The following is a 14,160-nucleotide window of genomic DNA, read 5'->3' on the forward strand; positions in this document are numbered from 1 at the left end:
ATCCTGTCAATCAGTATTGCCTGGCAGCTGTCTGGACTGTGTTTCCAAAGGCAGCTGAACCACCCGCTCGGGGGTGGGAGTGACGGATGCAGTGGTCCTTCTCTTGACGGCCACCCCTGCATGAGCCGTCCTAGTTTGGGGACACAGACCACACTGTGGGGCGTTTACCCAACCACCCCCACAGCTCCCCAGAGTTTTCTTGAGTGCGAGCAGCAGGAAATATTAGATAGAAGGATTTATTGCGGAGAATATTGCGGAGATAAACAGATAGAAAATAAAGGATAGCCTCGAGAGGGCCTGGAACCTATTCCAACGGGCCCCGACTGCCTCTGCCCCAGGGTTTTTATAGAGATGCCAAGGGGTGGAGCAAAAGACCTCCTCCCCCAGCACAGGCAAGTGCAGACCATCTCAGACACCTGCACTCAGGCCCGTGGTCTAATCATCCTCTATGAGGACCTGATGGGTAAAGCCACGAGGAACCCGAGAACGGGCTCCCACACCACACACGCTATTTCCCTGCTTCAACCTGGTGTGGAAGCATGTGCCTGTAATCCTAGCACATAAGATGAGGAGTTTAAGGTCGTCTTAGGCCACATAGTGAGTTCAAGGCCAGCGTGGGCTACGTGAGGCTCGGTCTCCAGGAACAAAATCTTGGTAACACACTCACCATTGATCCCCACTGTCCTTTGAAACATGTGCATGTCTCATCTGTACCAGTCATCTCAAGAACGGAGGTCAGGATTTCCTTCTTTGTTTCTTTCTGAGTTCTTTCCGGCTCTTAGCTGTGTCCGCATGGAGCTGGGTTCTCTTTATGCCTGATGAATTGACAGGAATCCTGAGAGGACCCCCTCCACCTGCTTTTGTCCAGTGACTCCTTGGTCCGCTCTCACCCATGCAGTGGTTGCTTTATTCGTGAATAGTGGAGCCAGCCTACGAGAACTGTGATATGACATCTTGAGGTTCTTGGTGTTCCTGGCCCGGGCTGAGGACACAGGGGACACAAACTCAGTGCTCATGCATCCCACGATGCTCACTGATTATTCAAGAAGTTCGGGTCTCTTTCATGGACCCAGAACTGAACTAAATGCTGCTGAGATACCTGGTCAGTTAATTACAAGAAAATACAAAGAACAAGTCTACCCGAGCACAGCAGTCAACACGTAAGGTAATTGAACATCCATGGAACAGTTTCGGGCAACGGTGTGAGAAGTCAGGATTGGTGTCTTAAAGGAAAAGAGAGTTCTTTGGACCCTACCCATAGTCTGGACCTAAGATACCTAAACACATTTAGGATCCAGAGATGTTTTCTCATTAGCCTGCATGGGAGGCTCGTGTGCAGGTGTCAGGGCAATGCAGAATGGCAGACACCAGCACAGGCTCAGGAGTCCATAAATCCTGTCTCAACGTGTCTCACCTCTGTGACCAGCAGGACATTGACAGACTGCTGCATGTCATGATGTTGCTGGGTTTTTGTTTTTTCCCACCTCTAAATCAGGACTGATAACAATAGGACCTTACTCATGGCACAGAGTACAAACACAATGCCTGCCTAGCGCATAGTCAAATTCTCTCTCCGTGGTCCTCGGGTGCCCCCTGCTGCCTGTGCTGTTGGGGACGCCCGGCATCTGCTGTGTGGGTTGTCTGATAAGGATTCTATTTCATTCCGTGACTAAACCTCAACGCTCTCAATGCCCAAAACCACAGCCAGTAAAACTTACTAGACAGTTGAGGGAATTGAGTCCCGGAGATGTAAAGGGACTTGGTCATAACCACACAGCTAGTTGATGGTAGTGCCAGGACCAGAATCCATATTCCAGGTGCCCCAGGAGAGACAGAGACATAAAATAAGACTAGGGGAGAGATAAAGATGCACATTATGCAGGGGAAGACAGACCACATACCCCAGGCAGAGGCAGAGGCAGAGATAGACTTAAAGATGGAAGGCATTAAAAGAGGTGCAGCAGGGGAGGGAGGTGAAACGAACATGTGAAGTGGAGAGACAGACAAAAGAAAGAGCCAGAGACCCCCAGTGGGGTGATGGAGAGCAAGCCACCCCCCAACTGTCTGACATCCTGCCCCATTGCCATTTCTGGAGTTAGATCTTGCCCAGGTAGAAATATTTTGTCCTTTAAGGCTTAAATAGGAGTGGAGCAGAGATGTATAATCTAAAGATGTCAGTGGAAGAGATTGCATTTAAACACCTGCTTCCAGAACTGGCCTACCTTCCTTCTCTCGGTCCCAACAGGTGTGTTCTCAGCTTTCTTTCTCCCTGCTGGGTTGGGTGAATGTTGGAAATTCATCTTAAAGGTAAAACTGGAATTGGATTAATTAAACTGAAGAAAGGGAAGGGTGCCTGCTATACAATCAGTGTGGAATATTTTTCAGTCCTGTTTTTGGGTTGGTTTTTTTTTTCCATCTTAGTGTAGAACAGTATTGGGCAACATCAATAAAAGCACTCCATGAAGGCAATGCCCGTTCTCTACCTTGTGCCTTTTATGGTCTTGTAACTCCTCTGGCTTCCTGTGTGTGCAAAAGGCTGGTTCCAAGCCCATGTAGACCTCACACAGCTGGAGAGAGCAAGGAGTAACTAGACATTTACTCTTTCTGGGAGAAGTAAATTGCTTGTGTGTTTTCTTAGAGAAACTATTTTGGGAGCACCCCAGTAGGTCATCCTGTTCTGCCTCCCCTTCTTCCTTGCCTGGTTTTTGTTTTGTTTTATATGATGACTCTATAAACTTTATAGAGGCATCTTTATAATATCAAGTATTTTTGGAATGTCTACTGTATGCAAGTTCCTGTGATCGAAGCCCCTGCACCTGAGAGAAGACATATGCACCTTAGGACTTACTAGTGTCTGGGTTCAGGTGGAGTCCAGGAGAGAGTGCCCTCTAGTGGGGGTGAGAGTTGCACTGATTTTTGGTGCACAGACAGAGAGCTTGGAGCAGTGTTCTTAGGAAGGTCATAAGGCAGAGAGCTAAGCTACAGGCAGAGCATGCGGGCAGGCAGACAGAGCAGGAATAGGAAGTCTAGCTGAATGCCCACCACTGGCTGGAAGAAGATGGAGCTGTTCATGATGGTGTGAATGTAGCCCTGGCACCTTTGAGGCTCCTATGGCCTCCTCTGAAAAGAGCATCTTGTTCTTAAGTAGTCCACTCCTAAGATAGCAGGGGAATGGCGGCAAGATTCAACTTGCTTGGTGGCAACGTTCTGAACTGATGAAAAATACTATTACAACCAGACTTCCTGAACTGCAAAGGAGTCTCCCCTGCATTAATTTTCCTGGTGCCTCATGTGGAAAATTATAGATTTTACTTTGTTGACTTTATTTGAAAAAAAAATGCCTGAAAGAGATCTGTGAGTATTTAATTTCAGATAATCAGTCATTCACTAACTGTAGTGACTGCAGCGCCTTAATCAGACTAAACCAGTTGGCCATTGAATAATCCATTTGGCAGTATATGTAATAAAAGGTAAGCATCACAGTTTGCATTTAGAATGATCAGCAACAACAACAAAAACAAAAAAAAAAAGTGACCAAAGCATGATGAGTCTGGAAACTAACTTTTCCTACAGAAGAAAAGATAGTCTAGGAGTAAAAGGCTTGCACACCTTGTGCACACAATCAGATCTTAGAATACACATATGAGGAACCATCTTCAGGATTTGATTTTTGTTTTTTGTTTTTTTTGTTTTTTGTTTTTTTCGAGACAGGGTTTCTCTGTGTAGCTTTGCGCCTTTCCTGGAACTCACTTGGTAGTCCAGGCTGGCCTCGAACTCACAGAGATCCGCCTGGCTCTGCCTCCCGAGTGCTGGGATTAAAGGCGTGCGCCACCACCGCCCGGCGATCTTCAGGATTTGAAATGGACTATTTCTATGATAAGAATGTTGGGAAAAAATTCAAACATCAAAGAAAAGATTAGTTCCGACTCTTGAGACTAAATTGTTTATAAAAGCTACATTGTTCAGAGCTCTGAATGCACCGGCTGTGTGAGGAAATGTGATTGGACATCTGATCCCTTCGCTTGCCGTTTCCTGTTTAATCTCCCAACACCATGAGGCAGGTGGCAGTTCAGTCTCCATCTTTCTGAGAAGGAGATTGAGGCATAGAGAGGTGAAGTACACACACTTCTGATCCAACACCTGGTGGCGGAGCATAGCATCAAACCCCAGACTCCCTGACCTCAGAGCTCCTGCTGTTAGCCTCTCTGGTGGGGGGTGGGAATAAGACACAGCCCTGGGCCAAGGGGGTCATCATTTAGTGCTAGAATGTCACTGATCCAACAGCCCTGGTGGAGGACTTGGTTCCACAGGATGAGATTTTCCTAATGTTATGTAGCTACGGACAGCCTCAGATTGACCCTCAAACTGTCCCACAAAAACAGTCACACTCGTGCCTTGACACTTTTCCTTGTGTCCCGTCATTTAAGAATTGCTCTCTACACCTATTTGTCTGTAATACAAATTACCCCCAAATAGCCGCTCCCAGTTCTCATTTTTCAGTCGGTGATGTTAACTCAGCCTTGGTGAGGCTTTCCTTTGTGTCGTGTATTTGAATAATATCCACTTGCCTGTGGCAGTAATTAGCAGTTTAAAATTTCTCACTTAAAATTTTAATGGTGATAATCCACTCATTCAGACATTTTCAAGTATAAAACACATGACTCTTTAGGCAGAATGAGAAGCCAGCCAGAGTACCGGGAGGCTTAGCTAAACTGGAGGAAAGAGGGATGGTGGGCTGAGTCGCTTTCTGATTGGAGTGAAGATAGGGAGCTCTTCCCTTCTCTCTGTGCTCTCTCTCATCCTAGTGGGCATGCTCTATCCACCCCCTGACCCGAGTAGGAGGAGGCAGTGGGTGCCTCTCCTCTCTTCAGTTAGAGGCTGGCTACTTATATGTGCACACCCCTCTTTCTGGGAGTTTCATGGTATTCTCATATGCTCTTTCTTCTAGATCCCTATTTCCCATCTTGCACCCACCCACACCCCCCCCCCCCCCCCGAGTGTGTGTGAAAACTCCATTCTGACTGGAGTAATCCTCCCAAGATGATGATTTGCAAGGAAGGTCCAGCACTTTCCCTGTGTGTGGGAGATGGTGAGAGGAAGAAGTCCCTTTGGAGAGGGTTATTGACCCTCTAGACTTCCTTGATGGGTGGTATACAACATCTTCAATGTCTTCAATATATTTTTAATTATGTTCATGAGTAACAAGAAAGTCACTCTTCAGGGTCACTTCCTGTGCTTAGCACATCCTCAGGCCTTAACATGTTAATTCTAGGGCACTGAGCACAGGGTGAAAGGATTCATGTCATTACTAGCAGGGAACTATGGGAGGATTTTGAGCAGAGGGGAAGCAAAATCAGAGTGAATTTAGGTAATCTGATAGGCGGGCTCGGGGAGTGTAGGGGGAGAATGGGGAGTCATAGTAATGGAGTGTGGCAAGTGTGAGCGAGGGTAATTGGACTCTGTGGGTCTGAGAGCTTTTAATGTAAAAATTACTAAAAAGTGCTGTCCAAAAAAAAATACTGTCCATTTTTTTTTATAGAAACAACGAGGTGTCAGGTGTGCATATGGAACTGTGTTTCTCAAGGTTTAGTCCTTAGGTTCGTGGCATTAATGTCAACTGAGTAGAGTGGGGATGTTTTTCAAGCACCCTATGGGAGACAATTCCATACTTTTTGATTCAGAATCTGGGGGTAAGCGGCACCTATATTTTAAAAGAACCCCAGAGGACTCTTAGAGTTCAGAGTTTCTGACAACAGTTTCAAGCCTTACTGGAAAGAAGGGGGGTCCATAAATTGGCACCAGGCTGAGGAGAGTCTTTCAGAGAGGTTCCAGTTACCCCAACTTCAGTTCTGCCTGGGGGAAGAGGTGTGGGATGTCTGGGGTGTCAAGGCCCCAACTGAGGATGGCTAAGACTTGAGGTCTTTGGGCTCTCAGCTGCCTTAGTCTCCCTGGCATGGACCTGTCAGTAGGAGGAACTGCAACTCTTAGGGGAAAGACCGATTGAGTACCTGCTAATGAATGTTAGCTCAGCCCACCCAGAAAAATGATGGCTTCTCCTGCCATACCATGACATTTATTTTGACCATACTTGTTCCAAAGAGGGGACCAAAAACAAAGTGAGTGACTGGTAATTGAGCACTTGAAGTGACGCCTGCCTGCTCTCAAGTCTCAACCTGGCTTGTACTCGTGATCCTGGCTGTTCCCCTTTGGAAACAGTACGCAGTGCACTGTGTGAATAGACAGGAATAGTGATTTGATGGACTCTCCTGGGTGCCCTTGCACACTGTGTGTACTTGAGCCTTTAACAACAAAATATGTTCCAGATGCCTGCTGGTGCATAATCGCTTCAGAATGATGGCTTTCTGAATGGAAGGGGGCGGGGAGCTGGGGCACTGGCACATACACGTTGGGAGGAAGGAATTCTTTGCTAACTAGAAGCATTGGATGCCCCTTGTTTTGCCGTGGACCAATTTAGTACGCAAACTTAAAAGCCTATTTTGAATAAGGTGATTTATCAGAGAAAACCAGATAAGGGAATCACAAGGTTGGGATTCGGATTCTGTATTTGATTGCAAGAGGCATCCATCTCCTTTCATGATTTTCACCTCTTAGCATGCAGGAAGTGGTAAAATCATGTTTCTTTTAGTCCACTTGATCCTTTATTTAGCATTTGAGAACACAGCAGTGAACCAAACAAAGCCCTTGCCCACATGGAGTTCATACTGTGGGTGGAAATAAAACGGCTCAAACCAAACAAGCATGTATGTGTTGCATGGCCATGGTGAATGATTAGAGAGCTGAATAGAAACACCTTAGGGATGGGTTTAAGAAGGGGGTCCAGGTGTGTAGAACAGGACCACAAAGTCCTTGTTGCCAAGGTTACCTCCCATTAGTTCAGTTCTGTTCATGGCCACTGTTCAGTGATAATCAATAGTTTCCTTCAGAAGGATATTCCCCTCCCCCTTGGCTACTAGAAGACTGCCTCCTGCCCTGAAGAACATTTCATCTTGATTGTATGTTAGATGGAGTAAACACAATTAGACAGAAAGAAAGGGGTGATTATGAAACCATGCATAATTGGCTCTCAAATCTGGTTCAGGGTATGAAACAGCTCTTAGAAATGGCTGTTCTGGGCAAGCACTTCTTTCTGGTTGAAATGTCAGGGCAGGAGAATGGAGCAAGAGTTTTTGCAAGTTGTTATTAGACTGTCTGATTGTTGAAGTGGTGAGTCCAGGCTACTCTAGTGACGAAGCAAAATTAGGCTTGTCCAGAACGGGGTCGCTCAACAGAGAGAGCAGAAGCCTTAGCTACAGGTGAGTGTGGCAACCTATGGCCGTAAATGTTCATCACCTATTCCCTAAAGCAGGAGGGGCAAGCAAGGATGCTGTGTGGTGGAGAAAGAGGAGGATCAGATTCAGTGTGAAAACCCCAAATTTCTTTCATTCTCTTAGGAACTACCTGCCAAGTGGGGCAGTGACAGGGGATAGAGAAACACAAAGGAGCAACTCTGAATGCAGATTGTGAACAGTAGGGAGATGGAAGAAGGTGGATGGTTAACATCCACCCCCAAAGGTCTGTAGGGGAGGAATCAGTTTGACTATAGCTCACTTGGGCACATACTAAGCAACCACAATGTGTTGAGTGCTGGGCTGCGTTGTTCCCTGGAATTATGAGGAGGTTGCAGTCCCGTGGGAGAGACAGGCCTGTGGGCCATAATTGTGAAGATTTTTTTTCTATGTGTATTTTTTTATGTTTATTCATACAGAGTAATGGGTTTCATGATGGTATTTTCATCCTTATATGGACTTATACTTTGTTCTAATTAGTAATTGTTGTTTGAAAAGAATCAAAGGATTGAGTGTGGCGGCACATGCTTATAATCCCAGGACTTTGGAGATGGGGCAGAAAGATCCAAAATTCAAGGACAGCCTTACCTATATCTTGAGTTTGAGGCCAGACTGGCGACATGAAACATTGTCTCAAAAACAACAACAACAACAACAACAACAAAACCCACCAAGTCATAGAAAGGCAAGAGCCACCTTACCTTGGATAGGTCATTAAAGATTGGCAGTGATTTTTACATGTAGCCTAAAGTGTGGCTAGGAAGCAGCCTGGGGAGTGGGAACCTGTAGGAGGATGTCATAGCTCAAGTGAAGAACACTAGGAACAAAACTTCAGAGAGCAGGGTGTGCAGAGGTGAGGCAGAATTTCACGAGCCAGTTGAGAGTGAGCAGGGCCAGTCCCAGATGTGTGGGCTTTGTGTACCAGGTTAACAGTCTCAAAACCACACCCCAGTCAACATCCCTGTCAACAACATAGGCATCAATTCCATTCAAGTCTAAGGTTGTGCTTTTAAAATGGATGTAGTGTTTTTATTTTTTTAATGGTACTCCACACATTAATGATGTAATCATTTGTTTTTAACCCTCAGTATATAAATTACATCTTTGAAAACAGAAGCACAGCTTGCCACATCAGATTGACAATTGTCGCAAGAGGATATTTCCCACTCAAGTTCGGGGTTGCAATGGTCACTGTCATGTATGAACATAGCAGAGCATGCGTGCAGAGAGAGATCCTAAGAAGTCTGCGTCTACGAGCTAGCCTGCCTTGCTCCTTTCATTGTGTCCGGTGACTACCTCCCCCTTTCCGTTCCCGGCAGGCTGTGCCCCTGGTAGTCGGCCTTACTGTTTTCTTCTGTCACCACCACATTCAGCCACCAAATCCCGGCAGTGGTTTTTCCAAATCTAAGCCTCCATCGGTCTTGTCAGAATATCTACTTTTGTCTCATTTTCTCACCTCTTGCTTCCCTCCAGTTGACTTTCCATAATCAAAGCAGCAGCTTTTCCGCGGGGATCCGATGGCATCTCTCCCCTTTGCAGCCTCTTAGTGCATGGTTACAAAGTAGTTACTAGAACCTTCCATTCAGCACACCATAACTCACTGAAGTTTTGGTCAGATTTCTCTGGACCTGTTTCCTATTTCCTTCCTACTTGAGGCCCGCATGTGTGCGTCTTTTCCATTTCTAACTTAGCTAAGTAATATTGTCTCTTGAATCACAGTAAAGTCTCATTTCTTCAGAGACCTTCCCCAACTCCATCTAGAAAGCATCTGGCTTTTTGGTGATTTTCATCTCAGCGATTAATGAAGAGTTGTGTGATTTAGTGACTAGTGTTCGTTAGCCCATAGACCAAGTTCCTAGAGTCGGGACCACTCATGACTGACTGTCTATAACCTCGTATCCGTGGGGTAGCTCTAGTGCTCGCTTCTAGGGCACAGTAAGACTGATACATAAACATAGGAATATTCATGTTCCACTCTTATCTGCTGCTCAAGGACTCTGTAGATAAAAAACAAAAAAGACAATATCTCCGGTGCCAGAAATGCTTAAATACCAGCTCAAAAGCCATCAACAGGTCTGCATAGCCCTCTCATCTCATACCACCTTGACTATAATTCATCATGGAGTACTTTAAATATAAATAAATAATCTTATAGACAGATGAGAGGGACTAATCGTGGGATACATACAAAGGATGCTTTGATGTCTATTTCTACTCATGGGATCCAGGGATTTTTTTAGCTAGAGAGCTGATTCCTCTTCACTCAAAGATATTCAGGTGTCCAGAATTCCAGAGCTGCATGAGAAATTCCAGTATGATGTAACTGCCAACACTGCCAGTGTCTACAGAGAAGCGCACTGCCCTGCTGTGCAGGTCTGCCTGGGAAGCTGTGTTACACGGAAGGTCATGGGTCAGGATCAAGAGAGCTTGTGTTATGCATGTGTGTATCGGGGGTAAGGGCTCCAGCTGAACTATCAGAAACAAACCCAGCAGAAATCACTTTCAACAGCACTTTATCTATTGGTTGCATGCATATGTCCCTAAGTACTTTTTCTATAAGTATATCTAAAGTAATTTTATTCATTTGCTAAATCCTTTGCTATTTAATTTGCTGAACTGATTTCCACACAGTCCTTGAATGCTTATCCAGGTTGCCTGTATTTCTCCACACCTTTAGATCTCGGGCAGAAGCTGTACTGAGTGTTCTCAATATAACATCACAGAATAATTGAAGTTATGTTAAACGGAATAAAAGCCTCTCAAATATGAAATAAATAGTTTTTTGAGTAATAAAAGCAGAGATAATTAAGTAAACTAAGTGGCCCTGACTGAAAATGAATTGCTGTTTTAAGGAAAGCTAAATTACTTTAAAAGGAAACAAATTGCTCTTTTAAAAAAGTCTTAAAAATTATAGAATCATACTCCCCACCCCCGTGGAATGAAAAGAGGAACTGTATGTGAACTAGGTAAAAAGCATTCCTCTTCAATCAATATGGCTTAGAATGGCCGATTTTCTTAAAGCTAGTGATAATTGTTTTTAAGTCAGTAAAAATTATAAGGGACTGTGGAGATAATCTGGCTAGTGAGATGCTTGACCTGAAGACACAGCCTCGGAGCTCCTCGCCTTGCTGCCGGGTCAGGGTTTGAAAAGCCAGACTCTAGCACTATTACAGTTTTCTTCCCACAAATGTACCTCCAGGGTCTCTCTGTGTGTATAGAGCCAAGTGTGTTGTTTGAAGTGTTTTACGCTCTGTTCCTGGGGCTGGAGAGACAGCTCACCTTGAAGAGCGTTTGGTGCTCTTGCAGAGGATCCACCAAGTTCAGTTTCCAGCACCCACATCTGGCAGCTTACAACCACCTTCAGTTACAACTAACTCCAGCTTCAGAGCATCTGACGCCCTCTTCTGGCCTCTGTGGGCACTCACACACTCGTGGCATATATACACAAAGACACACACACATAAAATAAAAACCTACATGCCTAATGCTTGAACAGTCATGAGTGGGGGCATTCTTTTCTGAATTACGATGGGTAATTTAATTACCTGACTCTCCATGCTTATACTTGGAAGTTTGTTAACCTCGTTTCTGCATTCCCATACATCTTTCTCACTAGCACCATCTAGTATGGACTTTTGAAAGTGATAGGGATGCCTTCAGAGACTCTCATACTTTGCACATTGCAGACATTAAGTGATCTCAGTGTCCAAAGAAGTAACACCAGGGGCTGAATTCTGTACAGGAAGAGTTCGCATGTCTGCAGCCTGTGGAATGGTTGAGTCTGCTTCTGTTTGCCATGGGGAAGTCCATGTTGAAAAAAGCACCTTTAGACAAACCTACTTCATCTGAATTACTCTCCAGAAACTTCCTCTCAGCATCTGAGAAGGCTGTTATGTCATTAATCAGGTGTTTGGTTAGAAGCCTGTACCATGAGAGCAGGATAGGCCCAATGGTATGGTGGTGGTGCATCACAGGCATGACTCTGACTTAACTGGAACCAGCATTAACTCCTCAGAGACTAGACAACAAGCTGCCTCCATTTTCCCTGGGATACATTCATACCTGTGAGGTGTAAATTTTTTTTTTTTAAGCTTTGGTTCACTCTGCATTTCAAGGTCTTGTGAACCTTCCCAAGCATCCCTTAGGAAAACATTTCTCACCTTAACATCTCCTCTCTCCTCCCTCTACCTCTGTGGCCACTGCTGCTCCAAGCTTAAATATTGAGGAAAATGTCTTCAGGCTAAATCGCTAAGCCTGTGAAGAACATGGAGTCTCTACTGCATTCTAGCCAAATAAATATTCTAGGCCTTCGGATGTAGAGACCTTAGCTCATTGGTTTGGTTGGTTGGTTGGGAAGTGGTGGCAGGAAGGCAGAGGAGGTTATTGTCCTTGTGGTCACCTATGTTGAGCGTCTGGATGGGGGTGGAAGACTGAACCTCCAGAGTACAATAAGGCAGTGGCCTGTGACGGGTACTACTGCTGTGACATTTTGTGGTGAAGTGAGGGTGAGCAGCTTAGTCCTCCTTCACCGCGGTGACCTCATTTCCTATCAGTGTGGTTGACCTTATTTGATGAGGTAGAAGCCGTGAAGAGGTTCACCTGGGTCTGGCAACCTGTGTTGCTGATTTAAAACAATGGACTGGCATGTGGGAGACCCTGAATGCAATCCTCAGCACCAAATAATAAAAATAATAACAAAAAATAGTCATAAATAAAATAATGGAGTGATCAGGGATTTTAAAACCAAAAAAGTGATGGCAAGCTGTTCTAGAGATCAAAAGGGCCGAGTTGAAATTAGTTGAGGCTGGGACTGTTCCCTTGGCAATGACTGTGTTCACAACAGATTGGGCATTTCTCTCTGGACTCCTGCTCTCATGGGCATGGGGTGGGGTGAGGAGGGTTCAAGCAGTTGTACACAGTGCCACATGTCTTTCCTTCTTCTGAGGAATCAGTGTTGTCTGTCTTCCCCCTCTGCCCAGGTGCTGGACTGGATTGAAAACCATGGTGAGGCCTTTCTCAGCAAGCACACTGGGGTTGGGAAGTCCTTGCATCGAGCACGGGCCCTCCAGAAGAGGCACGATGACTTTGAAGAAGTGGCTCAGGTGAGACACGTGTGTGTGTGTGTGTGTGTGTGTGTGTGTGTGTGTGTGTGTGTGTGTGTGTTGGATGGAAGCATGTTGGGTTGAGAGTCTATATCTGCTGTTCTGTCTTTCTGCCTAATACGAGAAGGCCTTTGTCTTCCCTTAGAGGCCACTAGGTGAGAGGCCAGTAGACCCCCATGTTCAAGGTCTTACAAAACCTTCCTACTACTATGATCTAAAAATGTCTTGTCCACAAGGTGGTGCTGGCAGGAGGGTAATGTTATCACACCCATCATTAGCCCAAGGTTCCTGCTTTTGACTGTCACTCCTGATAAGTGGGAGCTAAAAACTACCCCAGCTCTGCTTGCAAAGCTGTGCACCATCAAGACCTGAAGGAAGAGATGGCACCTGGTTCTCAGCTATGTACCTACAGAGTACATGTACCCAGAGAGTGTTCCTAGGATCACTTTCATCTTTAGTATAAAAAATGTACTGAATATTCAGTCTTTTAGCTGAGGACACACATTCAAAAGAGCACTGTTTTTTAATTTGGGCAAGGATATGGTTTGAATGGCTGGTTATTTGTCTACCTCTAAAACTTAACCTGATTCCGTTATATCTGTCTTTTGGGATATTTTCCAAATAGATCCTGAAAACCTTCATCTTCAAGATGAAGGATTGCTGCACAGTTGTTTTTGAAGGTATGATGAGTTGTAGTAGAAAGCAAAACTCTTAAGGATGGGATTAGGCAGGGTGTCCAAATGGGATGTAGGGGTCAGGTCACTGGAGTAGCAAGGATAACAAAGCTATGCCTTGTCACATCACAGCTTTAGCCAGAGCTGGCTGTGATCCCACATGCAGGCAGCCTTCAATGTAGATGCTACCCTAAGCCCGAGCCCTCATCTTGGAAGGCAACTAGCCCCCTGCAGGTTCAAAAAGAGGACCCATCTAGAACCAAATGAAGACAGAAGAGCTATGGAGCATTCCTGTGTCTCTAGGGGCCTTCAAGAATATGAGAAAGAAATAGAGAAAAAGAAGGGGAAGAAGAAAGCGGTCATACAAGAGACACAAAGCCCTGTTCAAAATTATCTGAACTCAGGCAATGTAGGTGGTGGGAAAGCCACATGTGAGAACCTTGGCATGGTGATGGGTATATGAAATGATGTGCCAGTATAGAAAAATATGCAGATTCCTCAAATATATATACATATCTATCGATCGATCGATCGATCAATTGATCGATAGATAGATAGATAGATAGATAGATACACACACACATCTATATGGTATATTCCTAAGAGGAGTGAAATAAGGACGTTTGTACCACCCAGAAACATTATTCCTAATAGCCCCAAGGTGGGATCAGCACACACATCACATTCATCAGAGGATGAACAAATGAACAAATGTGATATATACATACAATAAATTATCATTCAACTTTAAAGGGGAGGAAGTGCCAGCAGATGAGAGTGTGTTGATGAACCTTGAAGTCTTATACTAAGGGAAGGAGACCAGTCACAATATGTATGGTTCCACTCTTATCCAGAGAGCCTGGTGTAAGCCAAGTTCATAGAGATAGAGGAGAATGGTGGTGGTCAGGGAGTAGGAAAGTGAGGGTGTTACTGTGTCACAAAGTTTGGTTTCGCAAGACGACGTCCTAAGATACATGGGTGTGATGGTTGCACAGAACGTTACACTTAAAATTGTAAATATGATTTCATGTTGTGTAT

The 14,160-nt window shown here is 44.9% G+C and overlaps 1 protein-coding gene across 2 annotated transcripts in view; it reads left to right on the forward strand.

Moving 5' to 3' along the window:
- Positions 1-14,160, forward strand: part of Kalrn (kalirin RhoGEF kinase) — a 604,693-nt gene that overhangs the window by 266,529 nt on the left and 324,004 nt on the right. For both annotated transcript variants that reach the window (XM_059277711.1, XM_059277712.1), the window contains exon 10: positions 12,326-12,448. In XM_059277711.1, the coding sequence (XP_059133694.1) occupies positions 12,326-12,448 (123 nt within the window). The remainder of the gene's footprint in view (positions 1-12,325; positions 12,449-14,160) is intronic.

The sequence above is a fragment of the Peromyscus eremicus genome, chromosome 12 (assembly GCF_949786415.1).
Source record: "Peromyscus eremicus chromosome 12, PerEre_H2_v1, whole genome shotgun sequence".
In the NCBI taxonomy this organism is placed as follows: domain Eukaryota; kingdom Metazoa; phylum Chordata; class Mammalia; order Rodentia; family Cricetidae; genus Peromyscus; species Peromyscus eremicus.